The sequence below is a fragment of the Cupressus sempervirens genome, chromosome 6 (genome assembly GCF_028749045.1).
Source record: "Cupressus sempervirens isolate cs-2001-9-10 chromosome 6, ASM2874904v1, whole genome shotgun sequence".
Lineage (NCBI taxonomy): Eukaryota > Viridiplantae > Streptophyta > Pinopsida > Cupressales > Cupressaceae > Cupressus > Cupressus sempervirens.
The window spans coordinates 151,279,668-151,307,165 of record NC_143123.1 but is presented as its reverse complement, the minus strand read 5'-3'; the positions used below and the strand labels follow the sequence as shown (position 1 = coordinate 151,307,165).

Genomic DNA, 27,498 nt, shown 5'->3' with positions numbered 1-27,498 from the left:
CTACTTTTAAGCTTTTTGTTGTAATATGGCCGATTAAATACATTTTATTTTTTTGTAATAGTTTTGTCATTTAATTTCTCTATAAAACTGTCCCATTGCAGGAAACATGCATCTCCTCTAAATTTTTTTTTATGTTTCATTTATACAAGTTGAAGAAGCTTCCAACATTGAGAAAATATTGCCCTGTCAAATCCTTATATCTGTGATGAGCTTTTGGGGAATGATCCCTGATAACACTGTAAAACTTATTGCGTTCTTGAATGTACTTCATGATTTGGATTAGTTGAATGAAATTTTAATGAAAAGAGCATGTCTCTATGTTAATATAATAAAAATAAAATACACAATTTACATAAATATATGATTATATACTGGAAATTTAATGCTACAGTCTCAATCTGATTCTTATAGAAGTAGTACTTCCATTGAATATAGTTTTTTTGACTTAGAACTGACAATTATTGAAAAAATTTAAATATTTTTATATATTCTCTTTCAGAATTAAAGTTTTGCAGAAGTTTATTACTCATATTAGAAATTTTAACTAAGAAGATTCAGTTAACAACCTTCAGAGTTAGGCCTTCAGAAAACTGCCTAGCTGAAGTTTGGTCATTGTATCATTCTTAATCTGTTGTTGAAGTCGATAGTATTAAACTAATTTATGTTTTATTCTCAATGAAACCTTAGTTCTAGAGCATACACAAATAGCTATACAGCATCATAGGACTAACGGGTAATTTACAAGCTGCTCCTGTAGGATTCTCAAATACATAGTTGTAATACTTATGGTTGATTTCTGCTCGATAATTGTGGTACCTTTGGGATCGTTATAGGCTGAATTCAGTGGCTACTTTATTGCTTCCATCCCTTGCCGCAGTTCTTTTTTAAGGGATACTTGGATGATAAGGTATTGATCCAAAACTTTATGCCATATGACATGGCTTTCTGCTGTTAACTTCTTGACAAAGTTTTGCTATGCATCTCATAGTCAAGTATGCATGTTTCTCCTTGACATTGTTTCCAGGTTTAGGTGCTAGCTTTCTTTGGTTTTATAGGGGGAGACCTTTCTTATAATCTACTGTTCAGCCAATGTAAAATGTTTTTTTCTTGGATGTGATGTAAAATGCATTTCTCAATAAAAGATTTTTTCCACTTGTTCGAGAACATACAAACACACATTCACTAATTCTTTTAATTCGTAAAGCCCACAATGCATGGTAGAAGGATTGACAATTGATAGAAAAACATTGTTTTAATGCAGGAAAATCTAGATTTATTGTAAGACTTTGCCAATAGCAACAACCCAAAATGTAGAGGCCAATGAATAGCACAAAAGCAAGAGAGACAAAATGGACAAGAAAATTCTGTATTGTCATCAATGATGCAATAGCTGAACTGAACTACAAACATTGCAATAGATAATGGATGAGCACAATGTATATGTGCTTGCTTATATGGGGAAGGTAATTAGAGAACATGATAACTAGGAGATAACTTATCACCCACACAAGGTGTAATCACATGTCCACCAAAGGTGGATCATCCTCCGTTGTACAATGGAGTATGTGCAACATGTGGAGGATGATAAAGTGATAAGTGCAGTCAAGATGGAGACAACATGTAAAGTGAAATGTGATAACTACTATCAACACCTAAAGTGGAATTTCTCCTGCACCATGTGCAAGGTTGTAAGTATTACATATGCAAACTACTGTGTTATACATTATCCTAAATAAGCTAAAGTAAAGTTAAATTAGGTGAATAACTAATTACACCAACAATTGCCCCCTTAAGTGCAACTTAGGGGAATGTAGACTTAAGGCCACAATGTAAGATAGGTTCCAACAACTAGGCTTTGTTAGACACCCATGTACAATATACAAATGCAATCTCCCACAAATGGAGAAAGGTAGAAAATCATGTTGGAGATAACTCCTCTTTTAAAGAGAGATGAAAACACACAATTCTCTCAATGATGAAAGTAAGAGGAGAGATCATGAAGCCACCCCTCAATGTTGAATGTTTTGCAAAGATGGTCCAAGATGAAAACCAATGCTCCTCCACATCAAGAAAATAGTGCCAATGCTGCGTGAAGAATGTCAAAGTGTGACAAAACCAGCTACCAATGTTGATGAAGAACTGATGATGAATCACCCACTGCAATATGATAGAGATTAGGCATGAAGACACCTTCTTGAGCGTCAATTGAATACTCACAAATGACAAGTTGGTACAGTCAAAGTCTCAACTGGAGTCATGCACTACCAATGACTAATTGGTGTATTCTAAGTCTCATGCATCAAATCTCACAAGATAATTGAAGTTCCAAGGTTGCATGGGGATGGGGGTACAAATTTTTAATATAATTTAATATTTATAGAAACTCTGAAAATATGAGTCATGACAATGGTTTTTCAAAACAAGAACAGCGATAAAGTTTGCAGATGTAATGTATTGTTTTCAGTTTCAAGTTTGCAATATGTTTGTAATAATAATGCATGCTAAATGTTTAGATGCATAACAGAGAAGGCAGACTTTAAACATGAGCAAGAAGATCATAATCACATAACAATGATATATTGCAAATGATAAACTTTCAACTTGAACAGCGATAAAGTTTACCGTTAATCAATATTGTATCAAAGTGTCAAATTGATTAAGATTGATAAACGACAAGCTGATACACAAATAAAAAATGTAACAAAAATCAGAAATCTTAATCAAGGTTTCTAGCTATGATGCTCTCTATAAGTATAGAATACTCGATACTTGGGTACGTGGGTACATGTCACAGGGGTGTGGGTACATGTACCCATGCAACATAGGATAATTCCTAATCTATTGAGTAGAGGAGGATTATATCAAATATGAACATTAGACTATTTTTAGTATCCTAGATTCTTGCTATTTTTAGCTTGTTATTCTATAATCTTAGTTAATGGTCATTTTGGATCTATTTTTTAGCTGTCTTAATTTACTTATTTTTAGTCATCTATATTAATACGATTTTCTTTTCATTAAAAGCTTTTGTAAACTCTATATATTTGTGTATTTGGATAATACTATCTGTGACATGGGGGGCAATTGAGACAGAACATCACTTTGTCATGGACTACCCGGCGTAGAGTGACATCAGATCCGAGTATTCAAAGATGTTAGAAAACAACAATATGGGCCACCTCTTTGAAGAAAAGCATCTAAATAAGACCGCAAACCTGATCATCAAAATACACTGAAGAAGAGAAGAATTAGTCAAAGGTCTACAGTTGGATTAGGCTGGTTGTAAATAGGTGGGTCCCATAGGCTGCTTTGGTCTTGTGGACATTATTCAAATCCTTAATTCATTCATGGTATTAGAGAAAATGTTGGTCTAGGCATGACTCCCTCATGAGAGAGCCCAAGAATATAAAAAAAATCATTGAAGGATTCTGGAGGAGCTGTTTAGGGTTTGCTAATGTGAGGGTTGTTTTTCTGCAATGCTTAATCAACGAATCATAGTTTTATTTCTAAAAAGTTTAGAAAATCGAGGGTTTTTCTTATGCAAAGAAAAAAATGGGTTTTTTCTAGTGTTACACCGATGCAAAGGGTGTGGCAGCGTGGGGGGATGTCGGGACAACTTTTGGGTGCGGGGAAAAAAGGGCCTTAATTTGGGGATGATGGGGGTGTGGAGAGGGGTGGGAGGGGGGGGAGGTTGCATGGTATACATATATGACTTGTGGAATTTCTGTAGAGTCTTATGACAAAATCCTGAGATTAAGATCAAAACTTGTTGAGACTCAACCCTGATCTAACTACTGATGTACAGGACTGAATATGCAGAGTGCTAAGAAGACAGTATTACTGAGATCTCCAACTAATGTGTGAAATCAATGCAGCGAATTCGATAGGTTATATATACTTTTAGTCCAGACTTGTGTTTTTCTGTGTGTCCTAAAATTGCATACATTACCCTCCTAAATATCCTCATTGAAGGGTGTGTCCCTTAAGGGACATAACTCTTGACATACACCTTTTATATTAAATTCTCCAAGTCGGCGTCTAGGAATTAGTTACAGGTCTTAACTAAGGTTTAGTTAACAGTCAAACCAATTAGTCTCATCCTGATTGCCAGCACATGTGAAGGCAATATAAATAATAAAAATGTCATTCATAGAGAATGTAACACAAGAAGAAATGAGGCACAATCTGTACCTGTCGACTTGTAGATTATACAGGTTATTTCTTAACACTCCCTCTTAACCTGATAATCCTACAAAGAGATATTATATCGAGCGACATCAATATAGATGTTAGGCAAGAATTAATACTCTATATTTGTCTATTTCTTCTTAATACATAGTATCATAAAACACATGATACAAAGTCATATTACTAAACCCGTAATATGACTAATCACTACCACTACTAGTGATAAGACACACCTGACTTATAGAAATTGGTATTTCTAAATCACAACTAGATCTTGAATATAAGATCTACCAGAATACAGGATAAAACTAAAGAATTTCTAGAATTCTTTCTTTATCCAATTTGTGACCCATGGACATGTCAATGCCACAAGACGATCTAAAATTCACCTGGATCTTACAGTTAAATCTACTGGTAGGACATTATCTAAGAGATCGTCACCTCTCATAATGCCTATTGTGCAAGTATTCATTATTTCAGAGATCGTCACCTCTTAAATAATGATTACATATGGTGGAGCCCATAATAGTCAATAGCCTGACAAAATAAAATTTATCATTTTATTAATAATCAAATAGTACAAAAATGAATTACAACTCAACCATACCAAGTCTCTTTCTGAAATGTTCTATCTTTACTCTAGATAGAGGTTTGGTGAGTATAGCTGCTGTCTGATCTGCAGTACAAATGTATTTCAATTTCACAGAATTCCTGTCTACCAAATCTCTCACATAATGGTAAGGAATTTCAATATGCTTTGATCTATCATGGAAATCTGGATTCACAGAGAGTTTGATGGAACTCTGATTATCACAATGAATGATCGTAGGATTCATGGCTTGCCCAAATAATCCCACAAGCAACTTCTCAACCATACTGCTTCTCGAGAGGCCATTGCTGCAGCAATGTACTCGGCTTCTGTGGAGCTCTGAGCTACTGAAGACTGTTTTCTACATATCCATGAAATCATCGCTGATCCTAAACTGAAACAACATCTTGAAGTACTTTTCCTATCTTTAACACTTCCACCCCAATCTGAATTGGTGAATCCATGCAAATCTAAAGCAACTCTCTCATACTTGAGTCCATAATTAAGAGTACCTTGTAGGTATCTCATAATGTGTTTAACAGCAACTAGGTGAATCTCCTTAGGTTTACACATAAACTGACTTAAAGCATGAACCGCATGGTCTTGTATTTACTAGATACATCAGAGACCCAATTATCTGCCTGTAGAGAGTAGGATCTATTGGAGGTGATTCTGTAGCTGCTTCTTTAAGTTTATGCAAATTGGTCTCCATTGGAGAGGACATGGACTTGCAATTCCACATTCCGAATTTTTTCAAGATATTTGAAGTGTACTTCTTTTGATTCAGTATGATACTATCAGCATTCTGTTGCACTTCCAATTCTAGGAAGTAATGGAGAAGACCCAAGTCTTTCATCTCGAATTCTTTGATGAGATCTTTCTTGCACTGATCTATAAGATGATCATCACCAGGCCCTGGGAGCTTGTTTAAGCCCATAAAGAGCTTTCTTGAGTCGGCAAACAAAGGAATTTGAATCATGGGTTTCAAACCCTCCTGGTTGCTCTATATAGACTTCTTCTGAAATCTTTCCATTGAGAAATGCTATCTTTACATCCATCTGATGTACCTTCCATCCCTTAGATGTGGCAATTGCTAATACAGCTCTAACGGTAGTATATCTAGCAATAGGAGCAGAGGTTTCTTCATAATCAATTCCTTCTTTCTGAGAGAAACCTCTGGCTACAAATCTAGCTTTATATTTCTCAATACTTCCATCAGCAGCATGCTTAATTTTGAATATCCATTTTGAAGAAACAATGGATTTTCCTTTTGACCTTGGAACTATTTCCCAAACATCGTTCTTCATAATTGATTGATATTCTTTTGTCATAGCTTCTTTCCAAGCGGGATGTTTAATAGCATCACAAGGATTGGTTGGCTCTGTTTTGGATAAATCAATCATATTTGCTGTATAACCAGAAAATCTTTTAGGTCTTTTACTTTCTCTGACTGATCCTGAAGGTGCAACAAAATCTTGAGCTGCTTCAACTGTTTTAATGGCCCAAAGTGGCCTTTTCTTTGAACTTTCTTCAAGGTTTACTTCATCTTCAACCTCTTCTAAGTTTTCCTTATGGGATTCAGACTCACTTATGCTTTCAGAATTTGATAAAGGAGAGGGTTCATGAGAATTTATTGCTCTTTTAAATGCAAGATCTTCCTCAAAGACTACATCCCTGCTCAGTTCAATAGTTTTCTGTCTAGGTATGAAAATTCTATATGCTTTAGAAGTTTCACTATACCCTACAAAGATACCCTTCCTCCTAGATGGTTCCAATTTGGTTCTCTTTTCTTTTGGCACATGAATGTATACAGGACATCCAAAGATTCTGAGATGACTTATATTAGGTTTTATTTTAGTAAATACTTCTTCAAGGGTCTTATCTTTAAGATAGGAGTGAGGGCTTCTGTTTTGGATGTATACAGCGGTACAAGAGGCTTCTGCCCAAAGATAGTATTCTAAATTTTGGTCAAAAATCATGGCCCTAGCAGCTTCTATAATTGTCCCATTTTTCCTTTCAGCTACCCCATTTTGTTCAGGGTTATAAGGAATAGTATACTCCCTCTTGATCCTTGATTCTTTACAAAATTTTTTAAACAAATCTGAGGTATATTCTCCTCCATTATCTATTCTAAGGGTTTTAATTTTATGTCCTAAAAAATTTTCAGTTAATGCTTTGAATTCTTTAAATCTTTGTAAGATTTCTTCTGACTCTTTGCATATTAAGAAGTAAATCCATGTTTTCCTAGAAAAGTCATCTATGAACAAGACATAATACCAAAATCCTCTAAGAAAGGGAACGGACATGGGTCCACATAAATCTGAATGAATTAATTCTAGTACATTATTTGTTTTTCTAGTACTATCATTAAAAGGTCTTCTAGTACTTTTACCTAGGGCACACCTTTTGCAAATACTAGAGTGATCTTGTTTTAATTTTGGTAATCTGGTAACCATCTTTTCCATAGTAGATAGGGTTTTAAAGTTTAGGTGCCCTAATCTTCTATGCCATATTTTGTTTGAATCTTCTGCTTTGTGAACAAGGGCTTGAATGAGTTCTATATTTAATTCATACAAATATCCCTTTCTTTGACCAATTACTTTAGCTTTCTTGATGGAAGAATTCTTAGCCCAAGTTAGTACTTTGCCATCCATGAATGCAACATTGTGACCATTATCTTCTAACGCTGTAATTGAAATTAGGTTCCTTGTTATTCCTGGTACATATAGTACATCTATTAGAAGGAGAGTATTTCCTGTTTTTAGCTTCAAAGTGTAGCTACCAATCCCTTTAATTGAATGTGCAGAGTTATCACCAATAGTAACTTCACCGTTGACTTTTTCGGACAAGAAATCTAGGGTTTCTTTATATCCTGTTATGTGCCTGGAGGATCCACTATCTATTACCCATGCCTTATTTGAGATTTCATTTGATAAGGAGGAATACAAAACACGATTCTCCAAATCATACGGTTCTTCTCTAACAATATTTGTGCAATTCGCTTGTTGTTTGGAGTTTTTTGGACAATTAGATCTGAAGTGTCCAAATTTTTCACATTTTATTTTTGATAGGTCTTTTTTGGACTTTCCATTCTTCTGATTTCCTTTATTTTTCTTGAAATGCTTTTTCTTGCCTTTATACGAGTTGGTATTAAGAACATGAAGTTCTTCATCTTCCACTTTAGGTTTTCCTCCTTTCTTTAATTTTCTTGATTCTTCCTGAAGACATTTCTTAAGTCTGTTAAAATCCGGAAGTTGATCTCTAGCACTTATTCCTTGTGCAAATGTTTCCCATGATTCTCGCAGTCCATCTAAGGCCATAAGTGTTAGTTCGGTGTCATTTATGATGGTTCCTATGCTTGCTAGTTCATCTCTAATACCAGCAACTCTTAGAAAATAGGAGTTGATTGATTCTCCTTTCTTTATTTGGATATGATTTAGTTGTCTCTTTAGTGCAAGGACCCTCGTTGCATTATTTACTTCAAATGCATTTCGTAATGCATTCATCATATCATAGGCAGTTAGGTGTTTTGTAAGCATAGGTACGATGTCATTCTTAACTCCATCCAAGATGATTTGAATGGCTTTCCTGTTTCCATTGGACCATATGGATTTGTGAGGTTCAACAGGTGGCTGTTTGGATGCTCCATCAACAAATTGTCTAACATTATTTTCTTCGAGAATCATCAAGATTCTGAATTTCCATGCTTCAAAATGTTCCTTTCCATCGAATCTGTCCTCAGGCCTGATTGTATATGCCATTTAAAAAAAAAAATGAAGAATAAGTATTGGATACAAACAGGTCTGATACTTAAAATCTGCAGTGCCCTAGATCTGATAACCTGGCTCTGATACCATGTAATTTTTTGCAGAGTCTTATGACAAAATCCTGAGATTAAGATCAAAACTTGTTGAGACTCAACCCTGATCCAACTACTGATGTACAGGACTGAATATGCAGAGTGCTGAGAAGATAGTATTACTGAGAAGATCTCCAGCTAATGTGTGAAATCAATGCAATGAATTCGATAGGTTATACATACTTTTAGTCCAGACTTGTGTTTTTCTGTGTGTCCTAAAACTGCATACATTACCCTACTAAATATCCTCATTGAAGGGTGTGTCCCTTAAGGGACATAACTCTTGACATACACATTTTATATTAAATTCTCCAAGTCGGTGTCTAGGAATTAGTTACAGGTCTTAACTAAGGTTTAGTTAACAGTCAAACCAATTAGTCTCATCCTGATCGCTGGCACATGTGAAGGCAATATAAATAATAAAAATGTCATTCATAGAGAATGTAACACAAGAAGAAATGAGGCACAATCTGTACCTATCGACTTGTAGATTATACAGGTTATTTCTTAACAACTTGAAATGCTATTTATGAAATGATACTTCAATATAACATATAAAAATGAATAAGAAAATTGAAATGCAATTCATGAACCATAAGTTCAAACTTCAAACTTGAAAATCCATAACCAATGACCATTAAACTTAGTAACTTACTCATTGTAAGTTGTAACATTAATAACATTAAAGTTCTAAACATAATGATAAGATAAGATAAGATATAGATAAGATAAATTTATTAATGTCCAATTAGAGACCAACCAGGGTCTAAGGGATTGGAAACAATACAAAAGGGCAAAACGCCAACAAGGTGGAAGCACCAAATGGTGTCCATAGAAAAAGAAAGAAAGAAAAAGAACATAGAAAAAAAATGCTAAGTACTCCTCACAAACAAGAAGTATTCGAGGACTGAAGGGTATAGTCTAGAGTGAAGATGTGCTCTAGGTCGCCATCCATGAAGACTGCTAGAGGGAGGGTGACACTACTGAATGTGACCTCTACGGGGTGTCATAGATCTGGTGTGACTTGAAGTAGTGCAGAGAGTGCCCGGCCCAAGGGAGTAAAGAATGAGGTGATAAGTTGCCCAGGAATCTATCTCAATGAGAGCTGGAGTTGAAGAGTAGAGTCTCGAAGCCACAAGGTCTCCTAAAGATAAAGTGCCAAACACTGTTGGTCGATGTAAGCGAAGAATGATGAAAGGGAACTGTATTCCCTGAACAGGTAGTAAACCCTCTCTTTGACCTCATAATAGATGCGAAAAATAAAATGTGTCTTAGTCTCTACCTCACCAAGGGGGCAAAGGCGACGGATCCTGTCATCTCTGTCGATCTGGTGATTTGTCTATATATGTAGCCAGTGAGAGCCCACTCTAAAGGATCCCAAGGAAATGCGAAAGGCATGATTCCACCGGCGGGTAAGGTATCAAGGGTGTCTAATGATCCTATCTTGGATATCAATAAAGTGCTTGGCATAAAAAGGTCATCCTTGGGTAGAGCCCCCTTAGAGGGTTGCTCCAAGTCGTCAAGATATATTGTCTGTAGATGTCGAGTCTAACATGCCCATTCAACTCTTGTTGAGATGAAATTAGATGAGCAGGGGCATCCAACGAGAACTGGAAGGGGGGGAGGTGGTCCATTGTGATACCAATTGAGGCAAGGAGGCCTGAGACCTGAGTGAACTAGCAATGAGACCTGCCACTAGAATTGGACCCTGCAAAGTGCAATCCCCTCGGACGAGCAGTAAGCTAAGTAGGGATATTTGTGGCGACCCTCAACTGAATTAGAAAAGCTCCAAAAGGCGGTGAAGAAACCAAACCAAATAAAAAAAAAGTCCCCAGCCTAAAAGGTGGAGCCCCGAACTTTGCCAAGACGATGCTATGGGGTGTGGACCGATGACATATGAGAATGTGTCGAAGAAAGAGTCTGAACCCTCTCGACAGAAGCCCATTCAGACTGCAAAAGAGAGGGACCCCACACAATACAACCATAGAGGATAGTCAGTCTGACCAAAGAGTCCAAAAGGGACATCTTGGTCGTAGTGTCTTGGAAGTGGTGGCAGAAACATTGTTTCTCGAGCATAGCACAGGAGCTGGGCCCTTTACTAACCCGAGGCTGCATAGTTGGTCTTAAACTAAAGCGGGGCTTAGAGAACTTGACCTCTAGGTAAGTATATGAAGATGTGATCTCGATCTCACTACCTTGGAACTAAAAATGGAGATGCAAGGTCTTCAAACAATTGAAGACCATAACCTGAGTCTTCCCCCAGGTTAACCACTAATTGCCGTGAGTCATAGAAAGAGGCAAGCTCGTCTAGAAGTCTTTAAAGCCCTTCAGGGGAGGAAGTTAGAAGAACCACATCGTCGACAAATAAAAGAATGGAGATCAAAACCTGATGGAGATAGCAACCATCGCTAGGGAGCAAGAAATCTCGAAGGAAGGACTTAAGCTCATCAATGTAGATGCCAAAGAGAGTGGAGGAGAGAGGGCAACCCTGCTTCACCCCGATGGTACTTTGGATAGGATCTGAAAATCCCTCAAGGGTTTTGAATCTGCCAGTAACACTCTCATATAATCTCATAATAGCCATCAAGAGAATCTCGGAAATCCTAATGGTCCTAAGCCTTTGAAATAGGGCCACTCGAGGAACAGAGTCAAAGGCTTTGTGAAAGTCTACAAAGAAGCAATAGACTTTCACAGAGCGCTGTTTGGCATCCTCAATAATGGCTTGTAAAGTCAAAATATGATCCATAGTCTGATGATCTGTGCAAAAGCCGACCAGCCCCTTAGCCGAATAGTGTCTCTGGATAAGATAGTGTTGAACACGGTAGCATAGAGTTTGGCAAATGTGTTCCCAACCATAATGGTCCTGTAATTGCCAGGATCTGAGACTGGGCTGGACTTGTGGATTGGGTAGATAATGTGTCGTGACCATGAGGCCGGAAAGCTAGTGCAAACCACCCTATTGAAGAGCACTGTGAGAGAAGAGCCTAGAACTGAAATGCCAAGCTTGAAAAGATCAGCTTGAAACCCTTCCTTGTCCGATGTCTTGCTACTATTCATGAATTTAACTACCTCACTTACAATGGAGTAAGAGAAGAGGTGGCAAAAGGGAGGGGGAGTGAGATGAAGAGGGGGTTGGTCAGGGATGTTGTAGAGAGCGTGTGGGAAGCGAGGGAGTTGTGGTCGAGAGTGGAGTTTGGAGGGGGATGGCGAGGGAACATGGTATGCCAAAATAACTTTGGAGACTATAGAAGAGAGTCACAGAGGGATCAACACTATAGAAGGGAAAACTTTTGCTTCTTGTGACGAAGAAAGCAATGATAGGTGAGCCTCAACTAAGTGGAAGAGGGAGAAGGGGTGGAGAGAGCTGAGCAATGAAAGGTAATATCCCATAAAGCAGACGCAAGTGACCCAAACATGGCGGTAACATCCCCAGAATTGGTGAAGGGGTCTTGGGGAAGAAGCTATCTAAGGTGATGGACAAAGAGGTCACCATCACTTTTTGTGAAGTGAAAGGTGTGGGTAAGGGGAGGGGAGAGAAACTGCCGAATGAAAGGGGAAAGGAGGTGTGGTGAGGGGAGGACAGGGAGGGGGTGAGGCTAAGGAGGGCATGATCGGCTAGGGGAAAGTGAGAGATAGCGAAGCGATAGATAGAGGAGATGAAAGAGGAACCCGAAAGAACATAGTCCACGATGCTCACACCACCATAGTGAGGCCAACAAGTGAATAGGCCTGAGTCAGGAAAGCAAGAAAGCCCATTCAGGATCACCAAATTAGTGGACTCACATAACTGCAGATGGTGACCATACTAGGTGAGGGGTCCTCGACAATCCTTGGAGTAGCGCTATAAACCTACGGATCCCATATCAAAATGGCTCGTACACATAGGATCTGATCTACGGTTGTGGAGGAGAGTTTGAAGATCTCTAGTTTGTGTGTTGAAATCTCCCAAGATGATGATGTTACCCATAGCTGAAAATATGATAATGTGCTTGAGGTCCTCATAGGGGTCTCCTCCCTTCGTAGTATGGATTGCATAATAAGAAGATGTGGTGGGAAATAAAAAACGACATAGATGTCTTTGAGGCGTGCTATTGTTTGATCAAAATGAATCCACATGAACTTGGCGGAGTTGTTAGAATGGACTTGAGAGATAGTGCTAGAGAGGCGATCTCTAACTAAGCAGGTGATCCCACTAGAACCCTTGACCCCACCAGAACATCTGACCTCATCTCTAAAAGAAGATAACCACTGATAGCCGATCACCCTTGGGCGAGGTGCATTAGGCTCTCGTGCGTCTCTGTAACCAGAAGAAGGTTAGTAGACCCAATAGCATCAGTAAGTAAACCAAGCAAGGACCACAGGGTACCGTTGCCATTCTAGCAGTGAAGGCATAGCGAAGTAATAGGAGCCTCACCAATGCCCGACTGCCTATATGCACGTATTTGGCTTGTGAAGCCAACCTTTGGTCCCAACTTGCAAGGAAGGTGTCGTGAATCACAAACTTAAGGTTTCTAATCACCACCCATTTATCCTCCTGATGGGCTTCCACCAAAAGAGCTTGAGCCTGTTTTAGTTCTATCACTTGTGACTTGGCAAGGTAGATCTTAGTGGAGAGGGGGTAGAGCTACCTCTTTTCCCTGAGAATATGAAGACGATCAGCCATTGAGAGGAACCTAATGAAGAGTGTGTTATTGTGCCCAGTCTAGGCCCTGTCAAGCGTGATGTCAGTAATAGCCAGCTGGTTCGTGAGAAAAGAGTATCATGTTGTCAAAGGTTTAGTAAGGGAAGAGGGAGACCATGTATCCTAAGTTTAACTCACGAGCATGTTCAACCCTTTCATTTGCCCATTTGTTTTGGACCAGCTTTTCTACACTAGAAAGAGAGGTGAAATTTGGGTTATTGCAAATGGATGCCCAAGTATTTAGTTGTTGTTCAGTTTTAGTCCTCAAAGCAGATTGTTTTTCTTTTAGTACATGCAAGTGAAATGGAACTTAACAACTGTCTACCTGTTTTTTGAGTTCTTCAAGGTCTGAAATGGCCATATGAAGTTTGCTATCGAAGCTCTGGTATGGGGTGCAGTCCAATTGCTTCTATAGACCAGTCAACGTTTCAGTAAGAGAAATAACAACCTCTCATAGGTTGTAGTTATCACTTTCCAGCTTGAGAATCTAATCTACCATCCTTTGATAGTTAACAAAGGTGGATGGAGTTTGCAGTAGTGGCTCATCATGGAGAAGCCGAGCCATCTTCGAGGCAACAAACAACCTTTTTGTTCGAGACAAGAGTAGGAGAACACTTGGATGGAATGAACACCTAGTCGGAGCAGAAAAGACTTCGAACAAGAGAGGTCAAATGGCGATCATCATTGCAGAGAAGAGGAAGGAAGTAGTTCTTGGATTAGGAATGGTGGAATCATGCAGAAGAAACATAACTAGCATGAGCTACAGCAACAACATCTACCTCTCGCGAAGATAGTAACCGCAAACATAATGATAAATAAAAAATATAAATCATACATGTACCATGTAAGGCAACCATTGACTATCAAATGATAAAGATGAAAGATTCAAAATTCATTGTTCAAATTATAAATATGATATATGATAAAGATCAAGATGCTCATGATTACAATGAGCAGAGTATCATGAAACAGTGAAATGAAATAATGTATCATGGCCATATCAAAGTGAGCACAATCTACAAAATGCCAATAATGACAATGTAAGGGTGGGAGCTCTCTAATCATCCCCTAAATTGAAGTCCTCATCACTAGAACTACTAGACTCCCCATTGGTAAGATAATATAAAAAAAACTTTTATAAAAATTGTCTTTTCAACATGGGTGTGGACGCATCTCATGTGTCCCCTGGAAGCACCCTGCGTGCACCCGCCCGCATACGTAAGCACTCTAGATGCATTCGCGCAACTGTTGGGTGCGCTGAACGGTGCAACTATGGTGCAGCATCACTCGAATGGTAGTGGCAAAGTGCAGGTGCGTGACATACCCACACTTGGGATGTACGGGCACCTGATGGTTTTTTCCCATATGTTTTCTTGTGTTTGATTTTTCTGTCTTTTGCAAAAGCATGTACACAGGAATTTTTGCTCAAGTCCTACGTCTTTCAAACTTGAACACCATTTTACAAGAACGTATCATATATGGGTGTCGATTTTCTTTGTCTGCCAACTACATCTTACTTTCTCTGTGTTGTTTTGTTTCCAATTGTGCCCTAATATTTGTGTGGTGATTCATGTATTTTTCTGCGCCCAACCTACATTTTTTGGGTGGTTTTTTGCTTTGTTTTTCACAATTATTTTGCTAAATCCATGGATTTCGACCACAATATTTTTAGAGAGAAATCATCTCGCTTGCTTTTGCTCATCCATGAACGACTATTTCTTTTACGATAACATTTTTTTCTATTATGGGTTTTTTATTAAGGAAGTTTACTGTTTGAAAATCATGACAAGGGTTTTCTTGAAGCCTGGTCTGATTTCTGGACTTTATGCAGATTTTGGAGGCAAATTGTTTTTTCTTCTATTAAGAAGGGTTTTTAAGAAATTTTACTCTCTTTAGCATCATGTATTTTTCTTATTTTTCGCCATTAAAAATATGGGAAGGTTTTAATAATTTTTTCTCAAAAATTATTTGGTGGGTTTCTATAGTTTTTATCCCTAAAATAATTATCAAGCAGGACCATCATGGTTGGGCATACTTTCTCCAAACTTTATGACACCATGTTGCACTCTATCCTTCCAGCTAGCTTGATCAATGTTAATGTTGGATGAGAGGGTAGGCTGGTTTTTAGATAGACTTTTAGACCATGGATCACATTTTGACTCTACAGGTTATTATTGAGGAGGCTAAGCACCATTCTATGAAGGTCTACTATTGCTTTGTGAACTTTCGCAAAGCATTCGCTTCTGTCCCTCGTGTGACTCTTTTTCAGAGACTTAGAGACATTGGAATTCTTGAGATTCTCTTAACGACCATAGGGCTTTTCGGACCCTATCTAGAGCACCATTGGGGTGAAGTTGCCTTCTCTTTCCTACCTCATTTGGCATCTACATTGATGAGCTTGAGGCTTTGCTTTGGGAGTACTAGCTCCTGAATGATGGTTGTTCCTTGCATAAGATCTTGATCTTGATGCAGAGAATTAGAGAATATCTCTAGACCTACACATCAAATGTCATTTCTACATACAATCACTATTATCACTGTTAAGAGGCATTTCAAATTCCAATCCATGGTTTAACCAATCTCAAAATGCACAGTTTTGAAATGACCTTCATTTCTGCAACAAAAGCTCATAAGTTTATCAACAGCCAACTGTTGTTCCAATTCAAATATGTTCACAATAATCAGGACCTAAGTTTTTAACCAACAAGCCGATGGTATATCCCAACAAATGCCAAACTTGAATCGATTTCATCAAGATTGATTTTAAACAAAACAATATTCAGTCTGATTAGTCAAACCCATGTAACAATTCACTGTCCAAGAAAACAAAATCAGAATCTACCTTTTAATGTGAACTAATAATTTCCAAAACTAGGCTAATAAAACAAACTGATCCCAAACAAAAATCGATGCTTTCTTCATTGCATCCATGGTACATGGATCGACAAACAAGATCGAACATTTGTATTTTCAAATACTAAGTTACCAATTTGGATGCAGAATTAGAAGCATATGCAGGAAGCAGATACAAGATGTGGGCTTTTATTTTTTGGGTATGGATGCATTTGTAAATGTCTTTATATATATATAATATTAATATATATGCAAAGAATTTAAGAAACTTATAAATACAAGAGCTTAGAGTTAGAAACTTAGAAATAAACATCCATCATTTTATAGTATCATTAATCATATGATACTTCACCATTGATCAAGATTCAAGATATTTCATATGTCAATTAAATAGTTCAAGCTTCAAATTAAAACTTCACAGGCACAAATATTCATGTTCTCTACTCCATGACCAAACTACAAAATCAAAAACATAGTTCATAATTCAATGTTCACTAATCAGAATCATAAGTGTAAAGTTTTTGGACAAATTGATACTTTAGTTTCTTAATAATATTTTCTAGAATCTTATATTATATTCACAAATATAATGTCCTTTAATATTCTCCACAAGAAAATAATATTAAATATGATAGTAATAAATTATATTACTATACGCTTAACTTATCATATGAATAAAGATAAATTTTATATATATTCCCTATACATAATATGCTGATGTCACTAGAGATGTCACTGATGAGAAGAGCACATATAATAAAGGTTTATCTGCATGTATTCGAATGTCATTCAATATAATTTGATCATATATAAAATGAGGGCATATATATTTTGCTTGATGGATGTGACTCATATGAGAGTCACGTACCATTGGGTACATGTGAACCACCTTTAATTTAAATTGCCGCCCGATGGAATTTTATTTGAGAAAAATAAAATGATATATATATATATATATATATATATATATATATATATATATATATATATATATATATATATATATATATATATATATATATATATATATATATATATATAATTTAATCATAAAAACAAATAATTTATAATTTATTTTATATTTAATATATATAAGATCATTTTTATCCGCAAAGAGTACAAGAGTTTAACAATAAGGATTCTCAAAATAATCTGGTTCCTCTTCATCTCCAACCGCTGCAAGGTCCATATCATTTGAACCAAGAATGGTTCCACCTGTGCTAGATGCACCATGTGTCATGGACCTATCATCACCATCATCCATAATCATAGTAAAATCATGAAGTGTAACATCCAAGTTTGCACACTCAGGGAGTACATCCCAAAGTTTGGCTGCCCCATCCATGTCTTCATCATCCTTATGTGACAAAAGACACAATTTGGTATGAATGTAGACCAAGTTCTCAGCTTTCTTTGACCCCAATAGTTGCACTTCACTGGATGGATATAGGAGTATGTACTCCAATTCCTTTCAGCAGCAGAAGAACTTGCAATGTGCACTAGTGTGGCATCTCTCGAGCGGTGGTGGCAACGTGCGGGGGTGCAACATACCCACACCCAGGACATATGCGCACACGATTTTTTCAAATATGTTTTCCTATGTTTGGTTTTTGTGTCTTTTGCAAAAGCATGCATGCAGGAATTTTTGCTTAGGTCCTACGTCTTTCATACCCGAGTACCACTTTTCAAGAACCCGTCATAGATGGGTGTCGATTTTCTTTGTCCGCCAACTACATCTTGCTTTCTATGCGTTGTTTTTTTCCAGTTGTTCCCTAATATTTGTGTGGTGGCTCAAGTATTTTTTGGTGCCCAACTTGCATTTTGTGGGTGGTTTTTTGCTTTGTTTTTTACAATTGTTTTGCTAAATCCATGGATTTCGGCCACAATATTTTTAGAGAAAAATTGTCCATGCTTGTGCTCATCCACGAGCGACTGTTGTTTTTACAACAACATTTTTTTCTATGATGGGTTTTTGGTTAAGGAAGTTTATTGTTTGAAAATCACATAGTTCCAAAAATCGCCATAAAATCGCCAAAATCGCATGAATTGCGAGAAGATTCATGGTTGCCTAGTTTTTGTGAATCTTGAATCGTTGATAGCGATTTTTTGGCATGAATCGCCTGAATTGCCGATTCATGCGATTCATGCCAAAAATTGCTTGAATCGCCCATGTGAATCGCCTGCGACAGCTAGAAATTTGTATTGAAAATTTAAAAAAAAAACACATGTTTTATTTCATTTCTTTTTTGCCTTTCCTCTTTCTTATAACCCTAAAGGGCCTTCTAATTGTTAAGCATGAGTAGAAGAGAGGAAAAGTGAGAGAGAAGAAGAGAAAATAAAAACCATAGGTTTACAATCGGCAAGAACGAGGAGCACCAAAGAGATTAGAAGAGAAAAGAAAAACCATAGGTTTCCAACCGGCAAGAAGGAGGAGCACGAAAGAGATCAGAAGTCCATTTGGGGACGCCATAAATTGCTTTGGGAGCATTAAGGAGTCAATATCAACACTCCTCAACTCATTTGCAAGAGGTAAGTGCTGATTTTTTTTTTGCATGTTAGTGTATTATGCATTTTTTGTTAAATTTTTTTAGTTTTCATTTGCAAATCTTGAATGTTTTTTATTTTTACTAAATTGCAAATTAGGGTTTGTTGTTTTGTAGCTTTTGTTTATTATTTTCAAACTTTGATATTTTACATGAATTTTTTTATTGCAGCAGCCCTTTGCTTTCATTTTCCATAATGGGTAAAAAAAATGAATGTTGGAAATATAACGAAGAGTTTCTTGGAAGAACCAAATTTTAAACAAAATGTATATTTTGTAAAGAAAAAATAAATTTTGGAAGTATTTATAGATTGAAATACCACATTGCTGCTATACCTGGACATGATGTTACAATTTGCACTCAACAAATTGCTAAGGCAAAACGCACTTGTTTAGTGGCATTAAAATAAATTGAACAAGACAAATTGAATAAGAAAATGCAACATAAAGGGTTAAGGGGTATTGGCTCCCTTGTTCTTGTAGCCGCATCTACATTTGCATCTGCATCAGCTTCCGCATCCGTAGGTTGTGTTGGAGAGGGTTCTTTGAGGCCTCCTTTTCGTCCTAGTTCTAGGGCTCATGCGAGTGCTAGTGGTAGTCGGTCTTATACTGAGATAGAGTCCAACACCAACTTATTGCAGCCTAGAGTGCGAAAAAACAGAATGGATAGTTACTTTGTGGTCCGCACTACTCTTGGCTCCCAACTCACACTTGAGGGCATGGGTTTGAACAAGGAGATTCATGATGCTGCCAGAAAAGAAATTTGCAAATTTTGGTACTTTTGCAACATTCCATTTATTGCAGCCAGATAATTGATTCTTTTTTCTTTGTTTTCTTTAAAGTTAAACTTAAAAATAAAAGTAAAACTTTAATTGTATCTACTTGTTTTATGATTTGAGTTTTTGACATCTAAATTTCTAATCAATATCATTATCTATTTGTGACAGGGCTCCTTATTGGTAGAACATGATAGATGCAGTTGCTAGTTGTGGTCCAGGGTTTAAAGCCCCAATTGAGACTGAGTTGAGTGGATACCTCTAGGATGAAATAGTAGAGGATATGAAGGTTGAGCTTGAGGAGAACTGAAAGGAGTGGATCGAAAAGGGTTGCACCATCATGATTGATGGTTGGACAGATAGGAGGGGAAGAACACTCCTCAATTTTCTTGTATCCTGTGGAGGTGATTGATCATTCTACTTTCCTACATACATAATTTTGAATCGTGATTGACTATTTCAAATTTTGATTTGTTGATTGCTAATTTGTTAATGATCCATTTAATATTATAATTCGTTGTTTTGTTACTTGTAGGATATACCATGTTCCTCAAATCTATTGATGCTTCCACTCATGTAAAAAACGCCACATACTTATGTGAGGTTATTGAGGAAGTCATAGTAGAGGTGGGGGAACAACATGTGGTGCAAGTGGTGACGAATAATGCAACAAGTTATGTTGCTGCAGGTAAACTTTTAACTTTTCAAGTTTTGAAAATAAATTTATTTGAATTTTGAACTTTTTCTAATTGTAACTTAGAATTTCTAAGTTTCTTAAGTTCTAACATGTTTGAAATTTGAATTTCTAATTAACTTAAAATTGTTGTAGGTAAACTTTTGATGGAGAGGCACCTCACCATATTTTGGTCCCCTTGTGCGGCACACTGCATTGACCTCATGTTGGAGGAAATTGGCAAACTTGAGTGGGTCAAGTCATGTGTGGAAAGGGCAAAAAACATATGCAAGTTTATTTATAATCATTCATTTGTCCTTAGTACAATGAGGAAGTACACAAGAGGCAAGGAGTTAGCTCGTCCAGGCATTACGAGGTTTGCCTCGAATTTCATCACCTTGCATTCCTTGTTGACATCAAGGGATGATTTGAGGAGCATGTTTGTTGGGCGGGAGTGGATTTCATCTTACTATGCTACGACCACTGCAGGGTAGATGTGGTGGATTGCATATTTGATGATGATGGTTTTTGGAAACCTGCTAGAGAAATCCTAAGGTAAATTTATTGCAATTTAACATTTAGTATTTTACAGTTTACTATGCTAATTGTTTAATGATTTAGTTTTACCTTAAGTTATATTATTTTATATTTAAGTTTTGACTCAAATTTTTGTTTTACTTTATATGTAGGTCACTGAGCCCCTTGTATCTCTCCTACAAACTGCTGATGGGGAGAAGCCCTCTATCGGCTACATATATGAGGGCATGGATAGGGCCAAGGAGGCCATTAGAGCCCAGTATGCAAGAGTGCAGGAGAAGTATGCCCCTATTTGGGATATCATTGATAGGAGATGGCAGAATCAGCTCCACAGACCCATCCATGCAGTAGCTTACTTTTTGAATCTGACATTTCGTATCTGTCCTGACTTCAAGGCGGATGAGGAGGTTCTCACCGGATTATATATAGTGATCCAGAGGTTGAGTAGTGATGATGATAGTGTTGCTGCAATTATTGAGCTCGACAAGTTCAATAATAAAGAAGGGCCAGATGCTCAGGTAAAGTCAAGTAAAAATTAAATAAGATATTCAATGTTCATGAATCTAGATTCTAAACTTAAAGTTGATTATGTAATTTTAGAGTTGTAATTTGTAAATGAGACTAATTGTTTTTATTTTCCCTTATTTTAGATAAATGGTGGCAAATGTTTGGGACCACAACTCCAAAACTTCAAAAAATTGCCATTCGTATTCTGAGTCAGCCAAGCAGTGCTTTTGGATGTGAGCGCAGTTGGTCCATGTTTGAGCACATCCACTCGAAGAGGAGAAATAGGTTGATAGTGCAGAGGTTGAATGATCTTGTCTTTGTTCATTACAAACTCCGTCTTAGGATCAGACAGATTTTGGGCGTTGACTCATCTCCGATCATTCTGGAGGAGATTGATCCAGAATCAGAGTGGCTCACAGAGGTTGTGGCTCCAGTCTTCATTGAGGAAGACCGTGCGTGGGTTGACCAGGTGGATATAGAGGCTGAGGCAGCTAGAGCATGTTTAGGCACTGGTAGACGCACACGCACATACACAGACACAGGCCCTAGCGACGTTAGTGAGCCCATCTTACATGTGGGGGATATGGCTCGGCGGTCCTCTAGGACCTACATTAGACGCCTTTCTAGTAGGCAGACTGGATACTTAGAGGTTGAGGCTGAGGCTGCAGCCGAGGTTGAGGATGATGATGACTATGAGGCTTGAGCTGGAGCCTTGTTTTTATATTTTGTTTACAGATATTGATACTGAATCATTGATAGACATACATTTCAAACTTTCATGGATCTTCATCTTAGGTTCTTACATACATTTATGATTTGATGTCTTATGGATCTTCATCTTACATACACTATGATTTGAATCATTATGATCATTTGATTTCTATTTACTTCAGCTAGCCTACAATTTACATTTTGGATAACATAGTTACGTATGTGATGGATTTTATGTTCCAATCTTCCATGTTTATGTATGTTAAGTTATAACTTCTATTTGATGATGTTATAGTGTGTTTAAGTTATATTCAATAAAGGGTGCATGAAATAAGTTTTAAATTGTTAAAATCTCTAAATTTAAAGGGTTTTTTCAAATTTGCTGATTCATCACGATTCATGAGCAATTCATTACCGATTCACGATTCGATTCGGCCTTGCCAATTCCGATCCGATTCTGATTCTCGTTACTTTGGAAAATCATGACCAAGGGTTTTCTTGAGACCTGATCTGATTTCTTGAGTTTATGCAGATTTTGGAGGCAAATTGTTTTTTCTTCTATTTAGAAGGGTTTCTTTCGAAATCTTACTCTCTTCAACATCATGCATTTTTCTAAATTTTCGCCATAAAAAATATGGGTAAGTTTTAATAAATTTTCCTCAAAAATTATTTGGTGGGTTTCTATAGTTTTTATCCTTAAATAATTATCAAGTAGGACCATCATGGTTGGGCACACTTTTTCCAAACTTTACGACACCATGTTGCACTCTATCTTTTCTATGGAGCTTGATCAATTTCAGTGTTGGGTGAGGGGGTAGGCTGGTTTTCGGACATACTTCAGACCATGGACCACATTTTGACTCTACAGACCATTATTGAGGAGGCTCAACACCATTCTATGAAGGTCTACTATTGATTTTGATTGCAAGAGGTTGTAGAGGCTTGTATGGCTGACCATACATGTACCACCATGTGATTGCTCCCATTTTATTTTGGTCCTTAATTGCAAATGGAGTAAGCCTTGCTCCGGAAGCAAATAAGCAAATAAGCCTTACCTTTTCATGCATCTTATCATCTTGGAAGATTCTTGCAAAAGCTTTGGAGCACCCATTAGCAACCTCTTCATCAACATATGGTGCAAATCTATCTGGCATAGAAAGTATCGCCTCGCTATAATACCTTAGAGATAAAGCATATGCAAGGAGGTGCAATGGGGTAGTCATCTTTTCCCAACGATGAAGAATTATTTCTTCCACTTTACTGCATAAGGCTTGACATTTTGTAGGGCCACTCTCATGTGCTTGTATAGAATGTTTTACCTTCTCAACCATGGTGTCCATGCCATCATACACATCTCCCAAGCAAGGTGTATCCTGTATCGACAAAGCGGAGCATAGTCATGATGGGCTTAGTGATATCCAATACATATTGCATACGAACCCACCAACGTTCATCCAAGATCATACCCCTAATTTTTAGGGTTTTTTCCGTATATGAAGCCTTCCACGCACCCCATTAAGGACAAATGACCATTTAGCTCAAAGCATCTTTCACCTTGAGAAGTTGTCTCATAACAACAGTATGAGATGCAAAATGGATCTCAACAACCTAAACAAGTTAACGATATGTCAATTGACAATACAATTATAAATATTAATTATAAATCCATGAAATGTAATAATTGTAAAAAAATAATTTACCTTCAGCAACTCATTGTGAGTATGTTCTAAAAATGGAATGGGACATTTTGTGGTCAGTCACAAACATTTGTATGTCCTCTCCCTCTTTGTATATTTGTTTCACCCAATCTATTTGAGTGCCAATCTGTTGCATAATCAAGTTGAGGGACTGTACAGTGCATGGTGTCCAAAAAATATGGTCATATTGATCCTTGACCAAAGCACCAGCTTCCTTGCAATTTTTGGCATTATCTGTAACAGACTGGACCACATTCTCACTACCCACCATATCTATGGCCTCCATGAGAATATTAGAGATGAATTGCGAATCCTTCACCTCCTTTTGTCAATCAATTGCCTTTAGAAACATTGCCCCTTTGGGGGACAATGCAATCACATTAATTAATTGCATGTTTTTTGTGTCTTTCCAACCATCAGACATAATTGTAACACCTGAAGTTTTCCAAGAATTTGTAATGAGTTGAAGTGCTTTCTCTATAGAAACTCTCTCTTTTTACAAGAGTGTGGTACACACCTTTTCATACTTAGGACTTGTGTAATCATCTGGTGCTTCTTTGATGGCTCTTACTATTTCCTTCCAATATTGTGATCTTACCAGGTTGAAAGGAAGGCCATTAGCATAGAGACAATGTGCAATGGCTTCATCAACATATTCTCTTGCCTCCATTTTAAATGCAAAGTGCAATGTGCCTCTTTTCTAGGCTGATGCTATACTTTCCAACTCATTCTCCTCTCTTGGTATAGGTACTTGCATGAATGGATGTTTGGAAGATACAATTGGTTCCATTTCAATGGGTGGTTGCATTTTGTTCTTTTTTGAGGAAGGAGGTTGATAATAACTCTTTTTTGATCTTTTAACCAAATGATCAACAACCTCTTTTTCTTTTACAAACGAAGCTATCTATGCATCAGACAACCCCTTCCCATCTGCACCTTTGCACATTCCAAAACCTTTGCCAACAGGGCCTGTGAAATGAAATTTTACCTGAGAATAAGAGCTATTGAAAGGCTTTCCTTTGTTACTTTGACAATAATTACAACTCCAAGTATAGGAGCCATCACCTACAACCTATGATATTCTTGTTGTATGTCTCCATAGAGGAGACCCTAAATCAATTTTGAAATTATCCCCTCCTTGCCCTACCATTGAGATTTGACGTTGTCCTCCCATAGAATTCTGACTACTGGTGGCAACCATTCTTGCACAATACAATGTAGTTTCTTTTTATAATAAGAAATTAAATAAATTTAAATCAATAAAAAAACTATGAATATCAAGCATACAAGTGAAAAACAATGATACAAAACCATTCATATAGATACCTAAACTTGTTTCTCATTTTCTTTTTTAAAAAAATTGAAAAAAACTTCAAACATTTCTTCACAAATTTTAAACACTCAGGAATGGGATAAAATGCTTACCTCTTAGTGTTTTAATGAACTTTTGGAAGCCAATTCTCGCCCTATGGTCGTTCCTCTTCGAAAATAATCAATTTGCTTTCAAAATGCCAAAATGGAAGCCAAATGAGAAGAGCAAACCCAGCTGCAAACAAAATGATGGTTGAAAGGCCTCTATTAGGGCTGCTTTAGGGTTTGGCAAAAAATGCTATTATAAGCTTAAAAGGCACATGTTTTAATTGGATGTAAAGTGAAAAGGGCAAATTTTTTTGTTTTCTTTTCATGTTTTCTGTGGAGGCGTCTGGAAGCGCTCAGATGCGAGGCTTCCAGACGCATCTGGATGCCTATGGATGGTATCCAGGTGACATTCATAGAGCATCGTCTTGCGTCCGCGTGCCCGTCCGCCTCTGCATCCTCCCTCTACACTTGCAAATCGGTATCATTGTTCGAATAAACTAGAAATTTGTATTTTATGCTCCTCGATTGAATCAGCTGTTAAAGCTGATTATTTTCTACCCATTTACCAATTCTTCATCAGTCTATTTAACCATAAAATTACAGGCCGATGCCAAGTAATTATGGGAAGATTGTTTTTGACTTGTATAACTAATTCTTGGATTGGTTTTCCATTCCAAGTCTTGCTAAAACTAAACACAAAAAAATTGTGGAAAATCGGACCATTCCTTGGCTAATAATTATTTGAACACAATGCAGTCCAATAGAAGCAAACTGATTCTTGAAGTGAAAACATGGAATGCCCTGCTAAAAACTATAACCTCAAATTGATTTAAACTAACTGGATACCCATTACTAGTGTAAAACACCCACATCAATGGATTCAGAGAGTAGTCTGAAACTAAAATAACATTGCCGATTTAAAACAATAACAATTTGTATTCACTTTGTTGCACAACCAATGAACAACCAAACATAATATTATTTTCACAAAAACAACAAAATCAGCACTAAATACTTAGACCTCTGTACTACTTTTTGGTGTTTACTTGCAGGACAATTAGAGGTTTTAAATGAATTGCATTTCTTGCTTTACTCTGCTGCTTGTGCTTTTCCAATCAATATTCAGCCCTTTATAATATTCCATAGGTAGTTACGAAGATTCTTCAACTACCATGGCCTATCAAATTTCCTATCAACACATTTGGTACAACTTGCAAAATGTCCCATTTTGCAATGTTGTACTTAATATAACATCATTTTTCACATTGGCCATAATACAAATAAATGACCACAATTACATAGTATGGGATATATTTCTTGGATGCTAAGGTGCCACTACACTAGATCTTTGTATTACTCTCTGCGGACGATGTAGTTCTCCTAGCCTCATCCTTGGAGGGTCTTCAATGACTTCTGGATGGTTTGGCCTCATTTTGTGATTTGCGACAACTGGTTGTTAACTTGGGAAAGACCTGGGTTATGGTCTTCAATTGCTTGAAGACCTTTTATCTCCATTTAATTTCCCAGGGCATGGAGGTTGAGATTTCTTCATCTTACACATAGTTGGGGGTGAAGTTCTTGGGTCCTCGTTTCAACATGAGACTTGCCATGTAGCCCCTCATCAACAAGGGATATGGTTCCCTTGCTTTGCTTGAGAGACAGTGTTTTCAACATCACTTTAGGACACCATGTCCAAGATGATTCTCTTGGACACTTTGATCAGGCCGACTATGCTCTACGAGTTTGTGGTTTGGGGGACCTTTCTTTTGAAGTCACACTGGGCTTCAGCGGAGAGAGTACAAACCCTTCTTCTTTGACATATGATCAGGTGCCATCAGTCCACTCTTCTTTGTATCATTTTGGCTAAGTTTGGGGCCCATTCTTTTAGGCTTTGGGCCATCTTCAGTTTAATTTGGTTCCTCCATCAGCTTCAGTGTTTCAGAAATTCAGTTGAGGGCTATCACAAATACTCATGCCTAGCCTATTGCTCCTCTAAGGCGATTGTGGGCATTGAGTCCTTTGGTCGGGCCCGTTGTTTTTATGCCCAAGCCTTTGCTTTGCTGAGTTCGGTAGGGATCAAGATTGACTACCTTCCTCCTTTTTTAGTACTCTTTGGATGCCATCACTCATCTCCTCACTCCCTAGTAGGAGTTGAATGTGCATGTCATAATGAAGATCTACATGTAGTATATCTTTAGGACATGGGTTAAGCCCCCTGGGGGGCTCTGTCTGTGGATGGCCTTCTATACAGAGCACTATATTTATCTACATGATGGGCTCATTGTGCATCCTTCTTACCTTGCCCGGTGTTGGACATATGTATTCCATATCTCTTTGGGCTCTCATAACTTCTGTAGCTAGACAGACTACCAGATTGATAGGGAGGACCAAATGTGCTTGCTTTGTGACATGAGAAAGATTGAGAGAAACACACTTTATTCTCCGCTACCACATATATTATGAGATAGAGGGAGGTTTTATTGCTTATTTAGAGGCTTCCAGACTCTCCCATCCTTCTTTAGATAC

General features: G+C 37.4%; 3 protein-coding genes across 4 annotated transcripts in view; all 3 read left to right on the top strand.

Annotated features, from left to right (window-relative positions):
* Window positions 1-27,498, top strand: part of LOC149551684 (NAD(P)-binding Rossmann-fold superfamily protein) — a 190,068-nt gene that overhangs the window by 17,516 nt on the left and 145,054 nt on the right. The gene's annotated exons all lie outside the window — the stretch shown is intronic.
* Window positions 19,697-20,712, top strand: LOC149551686 (uncharacterized). Its single transcript, XM_089787206.1, has 3 exons — window positions 19,697-19,892; window positions 20,024-20,176; window positions 20,318-20,712. Exons 1-3 carry the CDS (start codon window positions 19,829-19,831, stop codon window positions 20,653-20,655), a joined length of 555 nt encoding a protein of 184 aa, XP_089643332.1. The 5' UTR covers window positions 19,697-19,828; the 3' UTR covers window positions 20,656-20,712.
* Window positions 21,083-22,097, top strand: LOC149551685 (uncharacterized). Its single transcript, XM_089787207.1, has 2 exons — window positions 21,083-21,216; window positions 21,349-22,097. Exon 2 carries the CDS (start codon window positions 21,363-21,365, stop codon window positions 21,906-21,908), a length of 546 nt encoding a protein of 181 aa, XP_089643333.1. The 5' UTR covers window positions 21,083-21,216; window positions 21,349-21,362; the 3' UTR covers window positions 21,909-22,097.

What these genes read in the sequence shown, in the direction of transcription:
- LOC149551686 (XM_089787206.1), top strand. Translation starts at nt 19,829, where the DNA reads ATGATTGATGGTTGGACAGATAGGAGGGGAAGAACACTCCTCAATTTT. An exon ending in TTTTCTTGTATCCTGTGGAG is followed by an intron (nt 19,893 to 20,023) that starts GTGATTGATCAT and finishes TGTTACTTGTAG; the next exon opens with GATATACCATGTTCCTCAAA. An exon ending in AACAAGTTATGTTGCTGCAG is followed by an intron (nt 20,177 to 20,317) that starts GTAAACTTTTAA and finishes AAATTGTTGTAG; the next exon opens with GTAAACTTTTGATGGAGAGG.
- LOC149551685 (XM_089787207.1), top strand. Translation starts at nt 21,363, where the DNA reads ATGTTTGGGACCACAACTCCAAAACTTCAAAAAATTGCCATTCGTATT.